Source organism: Agelaius tricolor, unplaced genomic scaffold (genome assembly GCF_023055355.1).
Source record: "Agelaius tricolor isolate 1412-34295 unplaced genomic scaffold, bAgeTri1.0.p SCAF_18, whole genome shotgun sequence".
Classification (NCBI taxonomy): Eukaryota; Metazoa; Chordata; class Aves; order Passeriformes; family Icteridae; genus Agelaius; species Agelaius tricolor.
In genome coordinates this window covers 1,486,554-1,509,720 of record NW_027269278.1, presented here as the reverse complement: position 1 = coordinate 1,509,720, position 23,167 = coordinate 1,486,554, and the positions used below count along the sequence as shown (strand labels likewise).

Here is a 23,167-nt window from a genome sequence, read left to right as displayed (position 1 = left end):
AAACAGGAGAATTCAAATGAATTAAGCCATAAACCACAATGTTAAGGCAGAATCCATGCACAGCATTAGTGTATTTATGTAAAACCACTTAGAGTTCAAGGAAAGTAAACACTGCAAAATGTCAAGCTCCATATCACAAACAAGGGTGTACATTTTTATTGCAGGTTTTCCCTGCATCAATCTTAAATGTTATTTGATCAACATGAGATTAAGAAAGGTTGAGATTTATAATGCATTATCAGAAGATCAGAATGTGTCAACATTGGAGATGGACACATGCCTGACAAGAAAGGAAAAAACAGGTGTTTCACCAACACAAAAGCAAAGGGTGAGGGGGGAAAAGGAGGGACCAGGTAGGATGGAAGCCTTCACTGCCACTCAGAGTATCCACAGGACTCAATTCCTGCTCAGAGCCAGCACTAGAGCTCAGCTCTGCTGCACAGCTGCCTGCAGTGAGCACTGTAAGTGAGGGCAGCCACCTTCCTTCTTTTACATACATTAAGAGTCTGTAACAGAAATGCTGCAAAGCGTGGAAAGGCTGCAAGGGTGAGTTCTGCTGTACAAGGCAGTTCAGAACAAGTCCCAGCTGCTGTCAAATCTATTCAATTTAAGAGAGTTCTCGCTGGCAGCTCTGCACCAAACAAGCAGCAAAGGCTGAAGGCAGTGGATGGAGCACAGCAGTGATTTAAGACTTCAAGAGACTCCTAGGCTCCTACTGCAATCAGACCTGAGGTGTGAGTGCTGGGCTTTGCTGGGATTCTCTCAGGAGGCACTCAGCCAGCCATATGCTTCTTTAAGAGATGCATCTGCACAGCACAAAAACTGTCTTGGGTCTGGAAAAGCACCCAAGACTTGCAAGCTGTGCCACTGGCATCAGTGGCTGCACTGACCTGTGCTCCCACCCACGGCACACAGCTGGAGCCCAGATGTGCTGCCCTCCCTCCCCTCTAGGGCTGGGCACCCCAAGTTGTTTGGGGTCTCTAAACCAGCAATTCCACATCAACATTGGGACAAGCTCAGGGAAACCAATGGGGGTGACAGGGAGGACTCTGAAGACCTTCAAAACCCAAAGATAACAAGGTGTACAGAACTTGGCATGAGCTGGACTCTTAAGAACTTCTCTTAAATCCCATAAGTGCTTTTATTACTCCCTAAGAAACAGAAGGTGCCAGAACATCTCCTGAAAACCCCACACTAAGTCCCAAACCAGGATGGTGTTGGGTGAATACCTGGAAGCTTGATTCCATAGCCCAAAAATGCCTGACTGACACAGTGTGAAGTTCTCACCATCTTCATCTGGCTTCACTCCAATGATGCTGAAATATTTACTCTATGGCAGCCTATAAGCATTAAATTTAAAACTCCTATCACTTCAGAAATGTTCTGTTTTTAAAAGCAGCATTTTTGTCAAAGCAATAATGTCTATGGAAATTAGGGCCCAGCATAACAGCACAGCTCTCTACTGAGCAGCAAAGTCCATGACAGGAAAACCCATCCAGGCTTTCTAACCACATCCATCACGCCAGCATTCAGGCATCTTAAACTGACAAACAATATTAAAAAAGAAAGTGTAGATTATCTCAAGGCAGAATTTTTATCAGCATCTTTATCATCAACACAGATCAGTGTGCCATTTTAATTCACATCTATTCCCACAGAAACAGATGCTTTCATTAAAAGGGCTATGCAAGAGCCCTTTCAGTATACAGATACTTGCTATAAATGAATTTCAGAGTCATGTGAAAATTCACATGTCCTTTCCCAAGCTTGGATCCTTGATAGGAATACAAAGCTGTGGATCAACATTACTAATAGGCAAATTCATCATGAAAACACATCTCCATTCTGTAAATTGCAAGTGTGTCAGGAGTAGAAATATCCTTTGCTGGTAGTTCTGAAGACAAATGATTTCTCCCAGCAGATATTGAATAGATAAGCCAGGCACTTTCCTGCCCAATCACTTTCCAAGCATCAGAGATGTTCAGAGAAGCTTAGGAAAGAAAAGCAAAATAGTGCAATTAAGGTTGAGCAAACAGCACTTGTGTGGAGTACTACATTCCCCTAACTGCACTGAACACAGACACAAGGGTGCAAACCAAGCACTTAACAAATTATGGGTCCACCAGGTCCAAATCCAGCAGTGCTGGGACCTTCTCTGGAGACCCCAAGATCCAAACCATGCTGGCCTGCCAGAGTTCCCTGGCAGAGCAGGGCCACAGCCTGGGCTCAACCACCTCCCTCACCTTGAATTTGTGCCATTTCAGCACAGGTCAGGTTAAAATCTAAAACAGAAACACAACCCCCACCCCCAACCAGACCCTGCTGTGGTGCTCAAGCACTTGAAGCCAAAGAGAAGATGGAAACCAGGGAAAATAAAAAGCCATCCTGAAGTGATGTGTGCCTGGAATGCCTGCTCTGAACCAGCTCCCAATGGCTTTTCTCCATTTGCTGCCAAGCACCTCTAATGCAATCCAGACAGTCAAGGACATAGTCAGAATGTTAATATGAAAGCATTAAAATTCCCATTGAAATGGGACCTGTCAGGCTACTTTATGTAACATGATTTATCGTTTCCAAATGTAGTAACAAGGGATTTTATTGTACAAGAGCATGTGGTACACAATGGGGCTCCGGTCCGCATTCCGCACTCGCCAAACTACAATTCCTGACAATGTTTCTGCTGGTACATGGCTGAGTTACTGGTGTGTGCATGAAAGGGGAGCTGAATGCATTAGAAATTGATGGGGTACAGAATAGACTGAAAATGAGAGCTCTCTGCACTTCCCTGTGCATACTGAACAGCACCAGACACCTCTGACCACTGCTGGCCCATGGAAAGGAGCCCAGCTGCCCCCAGCCCTCAGGGCTCCTGCACCAGGCAGTAAAAATGGACTGTCAAAAGCTGAAAGAAGGTTTTATTTCCAGTCTTACACATCAGTCAGGTAACTGATGTCTTCTGCAAGTTCAGGGCACACTGAGAGCACACTGGAAACTGCTGGTTACACTTCCAGGGCATGGCCTGTGCTTTCCACCCTGCTAAACCCCAAACCCCTTCAAAGCCCGGCCTCAAAGGCACCAAATCCAGCACTTACCACGTGTAACAGAGCTGACAGCAAGGCAAGCTGCCCAAGTCCTGTGCTAATGACACCCAGAGGGCTACAGCACAGAGCACATACCTGTCACAACCAAGTTTGTGGATTCCTGTGCCAGTGACACATTTTCTTTCTAAAATAGAGAAATTTTTCAGCTGTCAGCCCACTGGGCATTTTTTAATGCTTTTTAGTAGTTTAGATATCCATGTAGTTTTTATTAGAGTTATGTTAACTTTGAAGCAGAGCTGAGTAGCACAGAACAGAAAAGCAGAGATGTTGGCTGTACCTACAGTGGGAGAGGAATCTCACCAACTGCCAGTTTATCCAAAGGCAATGCCAGGATAAACTGGCAGCAGTGTCAAAAAATACACAGCTTCATCCTTTTTACTTGGAGCAAACTGCAACAGGTCAACATGCACCCACACAAGACCATGGAGTTAGACCCTAAAGACTGTTTCCATTGTATTTTCTGATATTTCTTAACTTCTTCATTGATTGCACTATTAATTTTAACATCATTCAGTTCCATGCTTTGCTTTGCCCTCTTGCCCTGCCTAAGTCTGGAATCAATGCTCAACTAAACTCAAATACGCTTTGAAATTTCTTTGTTTAATTAATAAAATACACACCAAGAATGCCTGACTGCCACAGATCTGGGTACAAAGATCTGGGTCTTGCCATCTGTGAGTTACATTACAAACTTAGCTGCAACTGAGGTGGTGAATGTACTGCATTCCAGGCAGTTGATCCCAGAACCAAGACCTAGGACTACTCTGCTTTCACAAAGCTACTCAGAATCAATAATGAATTTAGGCCTTCCCCTCCCAGCTCTGCCATTCAGCACCAGCAGCAAGAATCAAGCTTCCTCCAAGTAATAAAACCTAAATGCAAATAGGCATCCATGCTATTTCAATCCAGGAGGGATCTGCAATGCAAGTTTAAAAAGGGAAACTATTTTCTGTTGAAATTGTGAGAAGTGAGCAAAAGCCATAATGGAAAACAGCTCTCCCCAGGCGAACTGGGAGAGGAGGGGGGAAAAGCCAGAGAATCAGATGCTACAATTAAGGGATGAACAGTTGGGATTTCAAAGAATGTAGCTTATAAACCAAGAGGCCAGGTCATGAAGTGGCCGATGACATTCAGTGGATGCAGGTAATGAAAGCCCATCTCACTTACCATCCACAGAAACAGACTCCTGCCATTTTCAAGAGCAGTCCAGAAGGTCAGAAGTGCCTGAGCTGCAGACTGCCAACGCTGGGGGAATACTTGGCATAAAATAAATTAAACAGCTCCCTTGCTCCTATCCTTCTGCTTGCAGGACCCACCTACTGACCACTGTCTTACACAATGCTGGCCTTAATGTATTAAGATTTAGTCTGACCAAGCTGCTCTTGAAAATGGCAAGAGAAGTTGTACTAGATGAAAAAGGAAATCATACGCACACCAATCTATGAAAAAGGGGATTCAAACTTCTGTAACAAACTACTGAAAAAGCAAATCTTGCCCTTCTTTTAAGGGCATAATCACAGGAGTCATCACCTTGCCAGCAGATGCAGTGGGGGTCAAGAGATCCTACAATTCAGTTTATTGCCAAAACCCGTTATTCAGCTAAAAACTTCTGCCACACTCCATAACACAGCTGCCAATGCTTCCAGACCTTCAAGGACAGGCACAGAGAAACAGTTAAACTCTGGGTCCAAAACACTAAACTTTGAGTTATAAACTGTCTAGAAAAGTCTTGTTATTGCCAGAGATCAGAAAGAAAGCCCAAAAGCTAGAGGAAGTCACCGAAGAGAAGGCGTTTAAAGTTAAAAAGGAAATCTGTCTCAAGACAGTCCTGTGCTTCAGCCTTTCCAGTCTATTCCTCATCCAATCTTCTCTGAATTTTTACACTTGGCCAATAAATACCTCTTACTCTAGCACTTGGATAGGATTTACGATGCACTGCAAGTGCTGTGCAATTAACAGATTTAATGCCCAATTCGCTTCCTCCTTCAAAGGGAGGCTGGAGGAAAGCATCCCAGGAGCTGTGGGTATATCATACATATACATGAAATGACATTTCCTCTGCCACTACTCTAAGTCAGCACATCCCTACTCTTCCTGCAGATGTATCAAACCATTTTCACTGTTTAGATTCCCAACTATTAGTCATTCTTCAGCTTAATCACAGAGGGGTTTACAGTATGGATTTTTACACACCATCCCACATTTTCACCATAATTTATCAATTGCTTTTTCCACTCCATTTCACTGAATTTCTAATCTCATTTCCCCAACTACACTGTCTACAATCATAACATAACAGTGACTTTAAAAAATGCAGTATGCTCCACTAATTTCACAATGTGCCAAAGGAGATAACAGAGGGAATACATTCTTCCCATCTCAGCATGATTACTTTAACTTGCCTATCAGAGACAAAAGCACATGGCTGAGGAGGACAGGCATTGCTGTGAGAGGAAGTCAAAGCTCTGCACTCTCACATGGCTATCTGACCAACGTTCAATGAGACAAATGCCACCAACTCCTCCATGCAAGACCGAGCATTTACCTCTTGCACATGTTTAATTACCCTTTGGTGGCTGCTCCATTCGGAATCGTGCTGACAGGGTTCCATCCAATCCAGCAGCACATTTGAGGGATTATTGCTGATGCTTCACAGACTCATAAAACACCCTGCTCAAAGGAGTTTTGAGTGGCACAACTTCATGCTTTGCTTCCCAGCTGCAGTCTAAAGTTCTACAAAATGTCAATGCTGAGCACAAGCTACTTTCACAAGCAATTAAGACAGACTACATGAATACCTAGCTCAGCCCGCAGGCTACATCAGACTTGCCTTTCAGTTTTGTTCAATTACTTTGCCCTTCTCTTTGGTAAACAGAAATCCTTGTTTTCCTTTCTCTCTACCACACACTGCATCTGTTCTCCAAAATCCACTACCCCAACCTACACATGGCAGCCCCTGGACCAGTTTTGCTCTATGTTGAAATCACTTTGGCCAAAAGATTTGAAGGTAAAGTATCTAATGCAGCAAGATTCCTAAATAAGTGTTACTGTCTAAAAAAAGTATTTCTGAACTCAGTTGCACCTCAAACAAGTTCAAAAGCATAAATAAGTCCCCCAATAAAGATTTCTTCAGACAATTTTACTTGCCACAGCACTACAAGCCACTAAGTTTGCTTAAGTTGTTGCCATTTCTGCAACTTTATTTGTGAAATCAGCTTTAACACAATTATTATTATTATTAAACAATTATACACAGTCTCATCCATAATCTTATGATATCCTGATCTCACCTCTCAACACATCAAGTTCTTCAGCTTAAAACCCACTGGAACAAGAGCAAAGGGGCAGTGGAGGGGAAGGAAGTCCAATATTTCACCATGATGCCCTCAAATGCAGAAGCTCATTCGCATGACATGACACTCCAACTGTGGAAACACTCAGGCTTCAGACACTGTGTGCACGTTCAGTGCCTAAACACTGGAAAAGAACTGCTCCGAGCCCAATATTTACACCAAACTGCTCTCAGATTTTTTACTACATTTTTAACTTCATACATCACTTCTACTCAAACAGAGTAGCAACAATAATCAACTTGATTCTGACAATTCATGCTTTCAGCTACAAAGATGAGACAGTTAAAGTTTCCAAGAGACAACAGAAGTGAAATAGAACTTTTTGCATAAGCCCAGTTACCTTATGTAAACCGAAGTTTGAATTTCTCTACAAAACAATGTCAACAGTCATAAAAGAGAAATAGAAGTAGTGCCAAGGGATTAACACTTTATGATGATAACACTTGTTTGGAAGACTGGAGATCAGTTTTAAGGTAAGTATCACTAGTGATTTAAGAAGGTTTCATCCCACCTCATGACAAACCTTTCAGGACCACTTCTTATTGCTCAAATTCTGTTTGGGACAGAATAGAATTCACAGAATCCAGGTTCGAAGAGACGTTCAAGATCATCGAGTCCAACCCAGCCCCAACACCTCAACTAAACCCTGGCACCAAGTGCCACATTCAGGCTTTGTTAAACATATCCAGGGATGGTGACTCCACCACCTCCCTGGGCAGGCCATTCCAGAACTTTATCACTCTTTCTGTGAAAAACTTTTTCCTAATATCCAACCTGAATTTCCCTTGACTCAGTTTAAGACTGTGTCCTCTGGTTCTGTCAGTGCTGCCTGGAGAAAGAGACCAACCCCACCTGACTACAATCACCTTTCAGGAAGTTGTGGAGAGTGATAAGGCCACCCCGAGTCTCATTTTCTCCAGGCTAAACACCCCCAAGCTCCCTCAGTGGTTCCTCACAGGGTTTGTGCTCCCAGCCCCTCTGCAGCCTTGTTGTCTCCTCTGGATGCGCTCGAACATCTCAACATCCTTCCCAAACTGAGGGGCCAGAACTGGACACAGCACTCAGGGTGTGCCCTCACCAGTACCAAGTACAGCAGAACAAACCAGCTCTGAGGGACATGGCTTTAATTCCATCTTTTAGCTGACCCTATGGAGTTACAGCCCCAAAGGGAGCCAGCAGAGCAGGGTACTGACATTGCCCATGTACTTGGAGTTTCAATTCTGTATTTTAGCTGACCCCATGGAGTTACACCCCTGAAGGGAGGCCGCAGAGCGGGGTACTGACATTGCCCATGCACTCAGAGTTTCAATTCTGTATTTTAGCTGACCCCATGGAGTTACACCCCTGAAGGGAGCCCGCAGAGCGGGGTACTGACATTGCCCATGCACTCAGAGTTTCAATTCTGTATTTTAGCTGACCCCATGGAGTTACACCCCTGAAGGGAGCCCGCAGAGCAGGGTACTGACATTGCCCATGCACTCAGAGTTTCAATTCTGTATTTTAGCTGACCCCATGGAGTTACACCCCCAAAGGGAGCCCGCAGAGCAGGGTACTCACGTTGCCCATGTACTCGGAGAGCAGGTCCTGCAGGGCCTGGCGCACGGCGTTGCACTCGGCCACGATGCGCTCGCGGCGGTCGTCGCGCGTGCAGGACGAGTCGGCCATCAGGGCTGCCCCGCTGATGATGCTCTCCAGCCTCTCCTCCAGGGACGGCCGGAACCGCTCCTCGCTGAACGTCGAGGGGTCCACGATGATTTGTTTCTAGAAAGAGAAAAAGTTCTGCAAATCAGTCACCAGCCCAAGTGATGCCTTAGGATTCAGCTTTTATATTTTTCAAATCCTGTAGTGCTTTAGTGTATAACTTTTAAGTTCCTTATACAGTGTTAGCTACTGTCTTCACATTTTGGTCAGACAATTCCTCTTTGGGCCTGAAACTCAAGGACTTCTCACTGTCTCAGGCCACAAGAGATGTAAATAACAGTGAATTGGCAGGGGGGGCAAACTTGGAGTAAATTACTTCGCGACCTGAAACTGTAATTGGAGGATTAACCCCTGATATGTAAATGGACCAAACTTAAAATTTCCTGAAAAATTCATGACCATCATCCATCTTGGGTGCAGCCCCTCTCTGAGGCTTTTGACTGCCCAAGGTGTATCTATTGAAGGCCTTCAATAAATACCCACTTTTATTCTCTTAATCTTGTCTAGCCTCTGTTCTAGATAGCCACTCTAAGGCATCAAAGCAGTGTACTACTGTTAAGTCATGCACACAACCAACACTTAGAGCAACCCCCTGATCAGGCATTAAGAGGCAAACAACACTATTTTGGCACTGAGGAGGATTTTCATGAGTAGTTCTGTAAAATTACTAAGAGGTTTCCCAGCAGATTATATTGCTACTCATTTCTTGTGCTGCTTTGACAACTAAACAAAACTTGGCCATAGGAAGCCTTGTTACATGAATGGCAAAAATCAAATGTGCCAGCAAAAATAAGGTTCAAAGTACAGAACTCTTCCTAATGACATGTCAATCTGGACAGGCCTTCACTAGTTAACTTGTCAGATATAATTATCCCATCATGAACAAGAAAACAAACATCCAGAATTAGCTCTATATATTGTGTTCTCTTGCCCTACTTTGCAGTCTTTTCAGTGTTAAGCAGGTAAATACAACTGTGTTCTCGAAAATTCTCCAAGTGAAACATCAACAAAGGTTTCAAACCACACAGAAATCAATTTCTTCATGGCAGAAAATTATCACAGGTTTCTCTTGCCAGAGTGTTAGCAAGCACAGCTCATACCAAGAGACTCAGGGCTGAAGCAGCAGCATTGATGCATCTGCTCTCAAGGGGCTAACACCACCACCCATGGAAGCTCCCCAGGAAGAAACTGCACAGTATTTATCACCTTTGAGTCCTTTCAGGTGATTTGTTTAAACAGGTCTGTAATTTAATAAAGAAAAATAATTTGGCCATTTCATGGTCTGGTTGGTTGTTTAGAGTTAGCCTCGGTTATTTCAGGGGCAGAATTTTTTAATTCTAAAAGAAGACCCAAAGCTTTTTGAAATGGGAAATTTTTCAGCCAGTTTGTGTTCAAATTAACCTCAGCAGCCACGTCACAACCACCTCCTTCTGCCAGCCAGCACATTTCATGTCCCTACAGAGTAACCACGCAGCCATCACAGCAGGATGAGAACATGGCATGTGCTCTCCAACACATTCCCTCCTCCTCCTTCCTGAAACTTTTAGCCATTGGCTAATACAATGGTAGTGTGCTACCACTCCAGAACTGCACCACCAAAAAAGAGATAACAATCGGTTTGTTATCGGCTGGTAGCCATTTCATATTTTACCATCACTGGAGTATCTGAGGGCATGTGTGCTCAAAGCCTCTATTACAGGAGTGTAATAACACTCAAGCAGTAGCAGGAAATGAAGTGCAAGGATAACATCTGCCAAGAACCTCAACACATTTGTTTTGTCAGCCTCCTTTGGCAGGGATGAGACAAAGCTATCGTGAAGCTGGCTTGCTGATCAGCACTGCTGCTATTAGAGAGCCTCACAAAGTGGAATTAAAAGCTCAAAAAGCTTCATGTGAACTGCAACACTCAAAAAGTAGTCTGCAGCTGTATATTGGAGAGTTTGTATAGTAAAATAGGGTTATTTATCAGAAATCCCATTAGATGGCTTGAGCTGTACAAGCCATTCCACCAACTTGCACTGAATTGCTTCTTCACTGCCAGCCCCTGACACGGTGCTGCTGCTGCAGGGCTGCCTTCCCCTCCCACAAGCACCTGTGAGAACCTGCAGCCCGTCGGGGCTAACCTGAGGCATGCTTTGAAGGCTTACTGAGCATCTGATGGACTTTCAGAAAGGCAAACTCAAAACTGAAATCAGTCACAAAGATCAAGACTGCCATGACATCCTCTTGTTACTCAAGAGATCACAGGGAAAGGCTTCCCATCAAACACAGGGAGAACTCAATCAGAACTTTACCCTGGCAAAATACACGTGGCAGAAAGGGAGGAACAAGAGTGGTAAGAGCAAAAAGGAGGAAGTGAGCAAAATCTGGCAAAACCACAACTATTAAATGCCTTTTCAGTGATGGCTTTGCAATATTAAATATAGTTCTAGAGTAAGTTAGTGTTACAGTGTTTAAAATTCAGAGGCTGAATCAGGTAGACACCGAATCCTGGCTTCAAAAGGAAAGAGATCTCAGTAAAAATGCATGGCTGTCCTCAGCAACGTGCTGAATGCAAGATAAAGAACATGACAGATCAGTACAACCTATCAGTATGAAATGACTTCATTTCCAACCAAAAATCATATTAAAACTTCCCACTTCATGTTCCTCTCAAGAGGTAGTTTCAGCAATCCCAAATATATGATTCACTTCTAATAAATCACTTCTGTCACCTCCAAGAATACATTACATAAATATATTATGAAATAATCAATTTCAAACAAACCATCTAATGTAGCAGTAGGTTGCTATTTCAGAGCTAGTTTAGCTTGACAGCCTTCCATCACCAAGAACCACACATGTAACTTTCTATATTCCATCAACCCTAGTTTGGAAAATGGCTTTTTTAAAAAAGCCTACTTTGCCTACAACTTGCTGCACTTCAGTAGAAAATGATCTTCCAGGCAATATCAATAAAAGCAAGCTGCGGCTAACAGAGCAGGTGAAGGAACAGGAGGGTCTTCCCCAGCAAGGCTCCAACTCACATCGAAGTTGTTGAGGGCGTAGGCCAGCTCTCCGCCCCCGCCCTGCTGCTGGGCAGCGTCGTCCGAGGCGGTGGCCTGGGCGGCGTTGGAGATGCCGCTGACCGCCTGCTGCAGCTGCTTGTAGATCAGGTCCCTGTTGGCCTTGTAGGCAGCCACGTCGGGGTGCTGCAGGCAGGCCTGGGACGCCGTGTACAGGATGGGCACGTTCTTCTGCAGGATTCCTCTGGCTGCCGCCATCTGATCGCGGTGACCCACATCTTTCAGCTCCTGTTAGGAAAATTAAAGGGGAAAAAAAGCATTTGAGAGCATTGCCCACATTCAACATCCATGCACTGTCTCCCTGCATCTTCAAAGGACAGGCAGGTTCTTTGCCTCAAATCTGCTCAAATCTGCCTGCTGAGTATTCCTATCCTTAAGGGCTCAACTAATTGCAAAACACGACAGCTTCATAAAGCCAAAAAACAACAACACCGCAGGGCAATTCACAACACCACAATTCAAAATCTGACGTTGGATTTTTGTTCCTCTGCAGCATTGGACCGGCATTTTAGAAGCTGTCCTGTCTTGCACTTGCAGATGAGAAGCAAGATCATCTTTAATTTAAACACCCAGGCTCACAACCAGAATGTTTTCTTTAATCACACCTAGAAGATGGCATTTACGCTCCTCAAGAGACTCAGGTACTTAATTTCAGAAGAACAAATATATCATCTCATTCAACTTCTTGTTCACCTCCAATGAGACTAAATTAATCCAATGACTATAATTACCACTAATTCAAGATTAGTGAGCAAGTCCATAAGTCTTTTCCCAAACACTCTGTGCTGTAATTCTCTAAAGCACTATCACCTCTGTTTTGGAACAGAGCACCATGATCAGATAAAGCCTCTGAGTCCAGCACAAGCAGTAAGTTTATAAAAGGAGGAACAACCACAGTTATTAGCAGCAGCACCATCTCAAAATTACCTCTTAAATCTAACAAAGAGGCAGTGAAAATGAAGACAAGGACTGCCTTACTGAGAAAAGGGAAAAAAATTCTGTCAGACTCTCTAAAATGAATGGGCAATAGGTGACCTCTGTAAGGTACACACTGAGCTGGGAGGGCACTCCAAGCAGGCACAGAGATTTACAGATTTTGTACAACCACCTCCCATAGTATGGAACAATCCATCACAAAGCAGTTTTAGAGCATTTATTGCATTGCCATCACAACCCTACTCCCACTTACTACAATCAGATTTGAGATACATAACCAACTGGCAATCCCTTTTTGACTGTATCCAGCTTATTTTCTAAGACAAATCTGTGCAAAAAAACCCAAGCAGTGTCAGAGGTGCATAAGCAGTTTTGGTTTGTACATATCTACAGAACAAATAGGCAAAAAATGCTCTAAAAGAATTATGCTATTTCTGATAACTTAAACTGCCCACACCTCTGTTTTCTTCTGAAAACTTAACTACTCAAGAATGAGTCACACCAGTGCTGTTGAACAAAACAAATTTCACACGCAATTTAAGGCTAAGCACAAGCTATCCAAACACAGAACATACCCACAACAAACAGGAATTTCAACCCCTCCTCCAATGGACATTTCAGTGCAAGACCAGTGAGCAGCATCACTCACTTCCTCAGGAAGTTGTAGCTGTGCCCAGCCATGGCTTTTGCTCCCTGTGCACATGGACCTGTTCAGTCCATCTGCATGAACCACAACAGCAACAGGGTCTAGTGGAGAGTGCCCCAGGACTGGGACACATCTCAGCTCCTGTCCTCAAGTGCAGCTCTTGGGCAGCAGCATGCCATTAAAGCACTAGAACACTGACATTTACAAATGCTACTATGAACAAATTCCATCAGAAGCAGCACCCTACAGCCAAGCACACTTTCCTAGCTTACCAGGCAAGCTCTCACAGTTCCTTAGCATGGCAGAGCATAATATAAAGTACTCAGCAATTATGTAAAAAAATAAAGTATTAACAGAACAGGCACTTTCTAAGAGCAGCAAGGTATTTTGGAAAAGAAAAACAAGAATTAATATACAGAAGACAATGGCCACACTATACCTGTTGCCTTTTGGCTGCCATGATGTTAAGCTTGTCCACTTCTGGTTTGAGGGCTTTGTACTGGATACCCAAATCCTGCTCTGTGCCAGCATTTCTCAGTTTCAAGATACCCTCTTCCACCTAAAAGAATATATATTCACGTATTTTTCCAAGCAATACAATCCACAGGTCAGCAGGTAGTTCAGAATGTATTTCATGGCAGTCAGAGAAAGCAATCTTCCTCTGCCCTCTGTTATTTTTTCAAAAGAGACACTTTAAAGGCTAATAGGATACAGGTGCTTAGCTACTATTTCATAGTCAGCAGCTACCAGAGACAGTCAAGTACACACATCTGAAAGAGCATGAAGGAGTCAAGGGCCCTGGCAGGGCCATAGCAGTGGCCAAAGGGCACAAGGAGAGTCCTCAAGGCTCGTTTGCAAAGGAAGACCCAGTGCCCAATGTCATTTCACTTCAAATTCTGCACAAACCACTCGCCCACCCTGTTGCCCATGGGAAGGACAGGCTTCCTCAAACAGTAGTCCACTTTCATTTTTATTTAGCTTGCTGAAGCTACTCATCCCTAGCAGCTGCAAAGGAGTACTGGTATTAAGAAAGCCAAATTCTGTAAGATGAAAGGGCTGGCTCTCACCTGCAGCTGCAGACCAGGGCTCAGTTAGTTTTTGTACTAGAAGTTCAGAACAGAGTGCAGCTCAATGTCAAAAGCTACTGACAGTGAGTATAAAAGTGAGTGACACACGCCCACTGCACACATTCTGCTGAGAGCAAAAACCCCCAGACCCTCCCCACATTCTGCTGAGAGGGAAAACCCCCAGATCCCCCCACTGCAGAAGGAAGCTGCTGCCAGTGCAGGCCCCACGGGGTACACACAGAGTGGGCACCTGGCAGAGCAGCCCTGATGTGCCAAACAGAGCAGAGCCCCACACTTACAACTTTGAGCTGCACGAGCAGCTTGTAGACGTCGGCCATGTCAGCCAGGATGAGCAGGCGGGTGACGGCGGAGAGCAGGGCGCGCGCCGCACGCACCATGTTCCCGCGCTTCACCGACGAGCAGGGGTCATCTGCAAACTCCCCCGAGGCGCTCTTCATCAGGTCACCTGCATGGGGGGACAGCAGGGGCTGCCTTCAGCATCACATCAGCCACGGGAAAGGTTCCTAAGCCAACCTGAGTCTCTAAAACAAAACCTTTGTGACATACGGCTGACAGTTAATGCTGCGCGTGGCTACCTCTGCGTACAGCTACTGCATGGCATTGGGGTACAGGGGTTTGTGCAGAGGGGTTCGTGCAGGGAGGAAGGGCTGGGAAATCACACTTTGGTCCTTATTTCCATTTGTACAGGTGTTTCAGCATGCCAGAATTCTCTAGAGAGGTGAATTCAGCATGCCTTTGCAGGGCTGCAGTTATTTCCCAAGCTCCGATGCTTTCAAAGTCTGAGCAAAAGCTTTGATTTGTGTGCGTGTAGGAGTTAAGCAGAAAGCAGCAGAAAGCCCTGTAAACACACAGTGAGCTGCCACAGCTCCTGGGACCGTAAACAACTCGGAGCGATGACCTGGCTGGATATGCCCTGGTTGGAATTCAAAGCCAGGCAGCGCTTCGTAAAACGCTTCAACATTTCATAGCCTGTGGGGCTGCATCTGCTGCAGGAGCAAAGAATTTGGGTTTCAGATGCTAACAATGCCATTGGTTAACTATGAAAAGCAAAGGCCACTTTGCGCAGCTAGAGCAATTCCTCCAGAAGGCATTCACAAAGCATGAAAGTAATGCCTGCATATAATCAGAGGAGTAAATTTTGGATTTCTCCCTCACTTTTTGGGCCAGCTTCCAGTACCACAGTTCCTACACAACAGTAAGTTTTGGAATCCACATTGTTATCCTTGGATCTCTCTACATCTCAGAAACACTGTGAGAACAGCTAGGACTTAGTTTAGAAAATGGTAGGGCCTCAGGGTCAGGGATTTGCAGGCAGCAAGAGATGACCAGAAAGCAGATGCTAGGTGCTGTTTCAGAGGCTTCCCAAAAACCTGTATGAAAAAGTGTCCATGTGGCCAAATGCCAAAATAAAAATAGCCTGTCTCAGATGAGACTAAAAAACCTCCATCAGCGCTTGACAAGTGACAGCTGACAGTGAGTCCCATGGAGCCCCCCACACCAAACAGGGCAAGAGCTGCACCAAAATCTCTGCCTGATGCAGTCCCAAGAGGCTCCACTTATTTAAACGTTTATTTTTAACTGCTCAGAAATGCCAACAGCTGGAGAGCCTGGGGTTAACCATCTCCATACATAATATCTTCCCAGGAAGTTTTCCCCTCTACACCTTCACAGCTAAATTCAGCCCAAGCACAGCTGCCAGCCTGCCCAAGCAACCCCACCAAGATACTCAACTTTGTTCAAATGCTCCCCCCTATATAACACCCTTCCATCATCTTAAATAATACAACCAAGAGTGCCACATAACATTTTAAGATAAAAATATGCTACTTCTGTACTGGGACACAGCAAAAAAGCTTCTGTCCAAGTACAGGCCAGCTCTGAGTATCAACCCAAAGGTATCCCCTACCCAGCTCTGGGGAACACAACTCATTACTTTAACATGGGTTAAGAACTCCAGATTTCCAGGTGGGGGAGAGATCATGTACCACCAATGCTGTAAGCTTCAAACAGCCAGGAGATTACAAAACCCAACACAGCTGACATTACCCTTTCTTTATTCCTTCTGGAACAGGCTAATAATAAAAGTCATCACCACAAGTATGAAATACATTGACAACCTCAGGATTTAAGGATGGGATTGATAGGCATGGAACATTATTTTTATATATATTTACAAGAGCATGAAGCAACACAATAAAAGGGAATGGCTTCAAACAGAGTAGGGTTAGATGAGATATTGGGAAGGAATTCCTCCCTAGGAGGGTGGGCAGGCCCTGGCACAGGGTGCCCAGAGCAGCTGGGGCTGCCCCTGGATCCCTGGCAGTGCCCAAGGCCAGGCTGGACACTGGGGCTTGGGGCACCCTGGGATAGTAGAAGGTGTCCCTGCCATGGCAGGGGGTGGGACTAGATGGATTTAAAAGGTCCCTTCCAATCCAGGCCATTCTGTGATATGCCAGAACCAAAACAGAGTACAAATATTTCCTTCCTTATTTACTTATATATAAAATTTCCACATTTTCAATTCCCAAATTATTGTTTTCATTTATTTTCTATTTAAAACAACTTATTGAAGAGGCCACTTGCTTCACGTGAATCTCAGAAATTGCTAACAAAGTTAAAAGCCAAAATTATCCTCTACCCAGCTCTTAAATTGCAACCTTTCAAGCCAGTCCTAAAATAAAATGCTATTCCCTTTTATTTTAACATGAGATTTTTAAAGATTTAGTGAGTTTCAAACAGCTTGTCAGGGTGTCAAAAGATAACCAGCTTCCCAAAATTAAAAGCAGATTATATTTAAAGTCGTTGCATATATATACATTTCTGCCAATTAAAGGAAGCTGACTTTCAGACTTCTTTTATAAAGGGAAAGCACCCTGGGGTAGTTCTTTTAGCTGGATTCAAAGGGCAAGAGAGCACTCTGGCCTGGCCTCAATTTGCAGGTACTGCATAGGGTGTGCACATCAGCAGTTCCAGCACAATCTTCCCTTTTTCAACACTGAACACAGGTAACACAACCACTCTGGAAGAAGGATTTTAAGAGTTAAAGTAACACAGTGGAGAAGACTCCAACCACGAGACTCGGATTATAAAGCTAGTACAAATTCTTGCATGAGTAGTCTGTTTTTCCAATACAACCTTAGATCTTCATTAGATATTAGAAGGGAAAGAAAATAAAACAGAGTTGAGAAAAGAAGAGGCAACAGTAGCTATCCTGTGATCATGTCAATAAAGCATTAAGAATTCACTTAAATCTAATGGAACAAAGCCCATTTTAGAAATGGTCAGACTCCAATTCATCAAAAAGAAAATTCCCATTTTCTAGTCTCTTTCCCCCATGCCCATAGGGTTTGGCAATACTTCCAGGCAGCACCATTAACCCTGCTCCCAGTGTGGAACAGGATGACCATGGACAGAACTTGCTCCACACCACAGCCAGGAGGGCACAGCAGCAGGCAGGACAGGCCAGGCAGGGAGAGCCAGGACACACTGGCACTGCTGCTCCTCTGCCAAGCTGGACATGCCCACACATCACCTCCTACCCTTCAGCACTTCAGCTCAGAGCTGGCCCCAGGCTGCTTTGCCAGCAGCGCCACCAGGCCATTCCTTCCTGCTCACAGCACCCCCCACGCTTCCCCAGAGATCACCATTCCCCACCAAATGAAGGCAAGCAGGAAATCAGTTTCAAGTCTCTACTACTCTGGATACTGAAGTCCTATCTCACCAATAATGCCACCTTCAACACCCACCAGCAGGGTCACTGTAGGCTGTCCTGGCTTTCTGCTCTAAAGGATGAGGCCCCACACCACCTTTTGCCATATCAACACAGGAGTTGATACTTATGGCAACAAAAGCTTCTGATAATTCCTTAATCTTGCCTTTAATCAAATCCATATACTGCCTACAACACTTCTACAGTTTGCCAACAGCCACCTCAGAGCTCCCTCAGGTCATGGCTTTTCAAAGTGGCACACTCCTAAAGCTTTGTTGCAGGAAACCAACTGAACTCATTGTACCTTTCTAAGGAATTTAGCTCACTGGTCACAACAGAATTCTGAAGTTGAATTTTCCAAGAAGAATCCAGTATTTAACTTCAAGATGTTCCACAACTGGCCTCCTCCTGCTCCTTGGAAATCCTTAAGCCAGACATCCTCCATGATGTACAGTTGAAGAAACTGTTTTCCCCTTTCATAATTCATCTCACTGTTCAGTTTTGAAGAACCCTTCACTTAGAAGAACAAAGCAGAAGGACACAGAGCTGAATCAGTTGGTTCATTCCCCTGCATTTGCAACCTGACCCATCAAAGCATTCATTCTTTCTCTTACCTCAAACCCTAAACACAGGCTTAGACTTTTCAATGTTAAGTGTTAATTTTTGGTCTGTTATGTAAAATTCCCATAGAAGTCACACAACAGGAGAGTCCAGTGAATTCCCTGGATGTCCATGATCACATGCAGATACAGAGACAGAGAGCTGTAGCCATCAGCATTCCAGGGAATTGGGAACAGCCTTGCCAGTCTGACCCAAAAGAAATCTCCCTCTTGAGCCCAGTTTGGAAGCTGCCTCAGAGCCAAGCACCTGGGCAAGGGACTGGCTGAAGTTCCAAAACACCTTCCAACAGCACCAGAGGAGCCGGCCAGGACCAGTGCTGCACCTTCTGTTACCCAGCAAACCTCTGATGGCAGAAATGCCTTGAACAAACACTACAGCAATGCCAAAATTCAAGATGTTCACGTCAAATGCTTTCCAAATACTAAGCCTTTTCAATAACCACAGCAGGATCTATTCTGAAAAATACTTTGATTCCTTATCTCCACTTTTCTGCTCAAAACCTTAAAAAGTTTCATTACTTTATAAGGAATCAAAAGTACAAAGCTTTAAAGGGCCAGGAATCTTACTGTAAGATATTTCATTAACTTCCTTGCTGTAATTTATTCTTCCATTGTAAAAAACAAGAAGACTTTGAAGATCCACTTACATTGATTTAGTAGGCAGCCATGCTATTATTCATTCAAAATAGCTCTTTTCAGTTCTTTGTTTTTACCCCCAACAAATGGGATTTTATGAACAAGCATACTCACTAAAATCATGTACTCTCTCAATCTTCTGCTTGCTAGGCTAAAAAAATTTTTTTTTTTTAATTTTTTCTGATGAGACAAGTTATCTATTGCCCTAATCATCTTCATAATCCCTGTCTACATTCATTCATCTTTTTTTATTATGGTAACTAAACCACTCCCTACTCTAAATAGAGGCATTATTAATGCTATTTTCCTGTCCTCCACTGAAGATTAATTGTGCTCTATATCCATAATCCCACTGCCAGCTCATCATCACCCTACTGCTGACCACAACACCCAAATTCTCCTCTCCACTCATGCCCCTGTTGCAAAAGATTTGCTGAGCACATGTACAGGCTTTGCATCCCAATTTCTTTGTTTCTCCAATTCACAAATTCAACTGGTCTGACACAGTATGGGGAGGCTCCTGAGGTGCACAGAGTGTACACAACCACATGCCTTGGGAGGCTGTATCTCCCTGCTGTTACTAGCACTGCTGAGAACTGCAATCCTCCTGGGCACTGGCAGCAATAACCCTTCCCTCTGTTCTAGCTCATTTTTCACCACTTGCTTCTCCTTTCCTCAAAGGCTGGTTTGACTTTTAATTTCCTCACCAAGAGCTGCTCTGCTAACCCTGGCCAAACACTGGCCCCATGATGGGGCACAGCTCTGACCCTGAGTTGTATTACAATAGTGTCCCCACAGAGCATGGTGGGCACCACCTGTGTCCAGGAGATTCACTGCAGTGTGACCACCCACCAGCCTGAGGAAACAGGCACAGCCACCCCTTCTACACCAGAATCCACACAAGCTGCTAACAGCAAAAAGGGAGGAAGAAGTGAAGCAACATTAAGAGGGGAAGTTATTTCACTCCAGTACCTCTCAGTTATGAGCTTCACTGTCCTCTGTCAAAGCCAACATAGCAGGAAGGTTTTGGCATCAAGCCTATGTGTAGTCTCAGAATCAAGAAGGAGCCAAGAAACATGGGAAAGGGTCATCTGGAAGGTTTTTTATTAGTCTCTTCTTCCCCCCAGCCTCTCACTGCAATATTCAGCTACAACTCCAGCTCAGGGAAGTTCTCAATCCCAAGGGCTGAATAGAGCTCACTCTCTCACCAGCACCACTGAGCCATTTGGAGGCACCCACAGATGAGCACTAACTCAACTGAGCAGCAGTCGAGCACCAACAATTAAAGCTTGGAGTCAAAGGGGGCTCTCCTGCTGTTTGTTGTTGTTAAATTAAGCCAACTCAATTAGCCCCTTATATTGCAGCCTTCTTACCTTGATCTTTCTTTGGTCTATCAGCCAGGCTCATCCAGAACTTAGAACCATTTCCAACTAATATTTCACCACTCTGCAACTTCAGCTACAAACAAGTAATTAATGCTAATGAGTTTTCCCCTTTTTGCAGCAGCAGCCGTCACCATTAATACCAGTTGACTGGGTTTCACTGAAGCATAGAAAAGACTCATGACTGGAAGAATGATAAATGATTTATGAGCAACAATATTTACTAGTGCATATTTTAGAGTAAGTCAGTTCCATAGGCTTTTCTTGCAGGTCTGCTCCAAGAAAGTAAAAAAGAAAATTATAAAAATCAACATTAGATGTCAGGAAGGAAGCCTGGAATATTTAATCAAGGTCTTCACATTCTGTTTGGTGTTGTTTACGTTTTACATATTCACGAAACACATCTCTGTTGAGTCAACACTTGGCTCTTCCTCCTACACTGCTGGTCTGTATACAGTCAGATATTGAAGAAGTTATTGACATATTTCAGATGTAGTCCCATAAAATTCAGAGCTGCAGGGAGCACATTCGCTTTTGAGCCTAAACTGAGTTTTTAAATGCTCTTCAAAGAATTAGCCCTTCTGCTTCTCTTCTTAATCTCTGCTTGGGCCATCCAATTTCCAGACCTATCCAGTTACATTACTGCTCAGGGATGCCAGCCAGGCAAGCTGAGAACAGTCATTAGAAAGAGCAGCAAAGGAAAATGAGAATGGTTCCACTTGCTCTGAAGAGCCCCAGTTTGAGAGGCCACCAGATCCACACTCTTACCTTGCTTGCGAACATCTTCCACAGCTGCCACCAGCTCCTCCTTCAGGAACTGGCTCTCCTTTGCAATTTTGTCTCCTTTCTCCAGGAAATTCTCTGTTGCTTGTTCAACTGAAGCAGCCAAGACATGAGCCTTTTTAGAACGGCCTCGCTTTTTATTGGAGGGGCCCTTGTTGCTGGTGTTAACTAGTGTTGTTACCTAAAGGAATACATGGAAGGGAAAAAACCCAACATCAAATTTAATGTTTAGCCATTTGATAGTAAGGCCACATGTATTTTTTTTTCTAGACAGTGTATTGCTAATACCTGCACTATTGCCAGCTCCAAAAGTTAACCTAATGACTGTTTTTCACATTTAAACACTACCATGCCTCTTGATTCTTTAGATGAGCAAAATAAATGCAACTAAACAGCTCAAAGATTTCTCTTACCAGCAGCACTCCTCAAAAGTTGATTTTAAGAATGGAGATCTATTTGTGTTTTTGATAAACTGCAGTCTCAGTAACAGGCCAGAGCTCTTTGGCACAACATAAAAGAAACCAAGGTGGGGATAATTAGTTGGGTTAACTCTCCAGTCATAAGAGATCCCAGACAAGATTGAAGTGTGTGCCAGTAGAAATGTAGAGACATAGTATCTTTTCAGTCCAAACAGTGCTATAGCCAAGGGGCTGAATGCAGAGCAAAGGACTTGGTAGAGCTCATTATTTCCCTAAAAAAAAAAACCCAATTGAATTCTCACAATCATCCAGCAGTCAACAAATATTTCCAAGCTCTCCATCTTAGACTGAAACCCTGCTGGGAGCAGAGTCATCAAGAGTCATCATCAGAGGCCAGGAGACCCCCAGGTACTCCCTGAGCTCAGGATCAGGATCCATCCCTTTGTATGTCACAAAATCCACACATGCTTCTCCATTTGCCTTATTCTTTCCTCTCCTTTTTGGAAAGCCTCGGAAAACGCACACAAAGCTGCTTCAGAGGGACATTAAATTACAACACTAAAAAAATTACTACTCTGGAAAGCCCAAGGACTGCTGACATAAAGGTCCCTCAGAGCTGAATCCATCTTCCCAGCTGGCTGATGCAGAGAGGGAAAGCCTTCAGCTGGGAATATCGTGGTTGGTTAATGGGGAGCATTTGTACTGGGTACTCTCAGTTCATCGTGTTCTACAAATAGAGAACAAGTTGCAACAAGGCCATTTGCTCCAGTTCCCTCTGTATTTTGCCAGTCACATCATTCAGAAAACTGGGTATTGCCAGTACAGCCTGTTGTGCTTATTCCTTGAGGACTAAGTTACAGACACTGCACTGGGTGAAAAAGGTCCTGTGAACGAGTTTGCTCAGTTTAGTTTGCCAAATTAGGACAATTTCTCTTAAGCAAAGACTCCATCAGTAACTTCAGCTAAAAAGCCTCATCAGTTGGATAACTGCCCACCCAAGACCCAGAGGGAACAAGTCACAGGTACAGACAGCAGTTTGGTGACTAAAGGGGATAATACTGGAAACAAAACTTGATCATTCCCATGTGTACTTAGCAGGAATTGTGTCCAGCTCGTTCTGTCATTTCAGAAACTTCACATTCCAGGAAAACAATGCTGAAGACAACAAGTGAACTGTCTCCTGTGTAACTTCTCTTCCAGACCTCCTAGAAAGTCTCTTCCAAGAATTTCCAAAACACCCAATACACACAGCTCCCATTTACAAGACTTACTCCAGCCTTCCTGTGCTCTTCAGTGCTTTCCACTGCAGCATATATACCACAAAAAAAGAAGCTTTTATTCACAAATCCAGCACTAAGTATAGGCATGGAACATTATTTCAATCAGAAGTGCAGAAATGCGTGTTAGTAACTACTGTGTCTTATCAGGTGCTGAAGCAGCACTGTCTCCCTGGACTCATGGCCAGGGAAACCAAGCAATGAAACTCAACAAAGAAACTGTAGACTTTTTTCTTTTTAGTTTGTACACCTAGAATTTAAGCTTTGTGACTTAATTAAAACACCAAAACAGGCAATCATGTTTATGACTGGTTTTTTGGCCCCATCTTTTTCCTACCTGTGTAACAAGAGGCTCGAGCAGCCTTTCAACTGCCAGTGTCCTTATCTCCAGGCTTTTGGGGTCCCATTTGAAGTTCACGTTGGCTGCAGTGACAGCAGTCATTTCTGCCAG

General features: G+C 44.1%; 1 protein-coding gene across 1 annotated transcript in view; it reads right to left on the bottom strand.

Moving 5' to 3' along the window:
* The window catches only part of CTNNA1 (catenin alpha 1), a 117,766-nt gene that overhangs the window by 77,874 nt on the left and 16,725 nt on the right, over positions 1 to 23,167 (bottom strand). The window contains exons 2-7 of the mRNA XM_071442986.1: positions 23,054 to 23,160; positions 21,006 to 21,201; positions 14,169 to 14,335; positions 13,242 to 13,361; positions 11,182 to 11,448; positions 8,012 to 8,215 (exon numbers count right to left, since the gene is read on the bottom strand). Coding sequence (XP_071299087.1) covers positions 8,012 to 8,215; positions 11,182 to 11,448; positions 13,242 to 13,361; positions 14,169 to 14,335; positions 21,006 to 21,201; positions 23,054 to 23,158 — 1,059 coding nt within the window. The 5' untranslated portion in view covers positions 23,159 to 23,160. The remainder of the gene's footprint in view (positions 1 to 8,011; positions 8,216 to 11,181; positions 11,449 to 13,241; positions 13,362 to 14,168; positions 14,336 to 21,005; positions 21,202 to 23,053; positions 23,161 to 23,167) is intronic.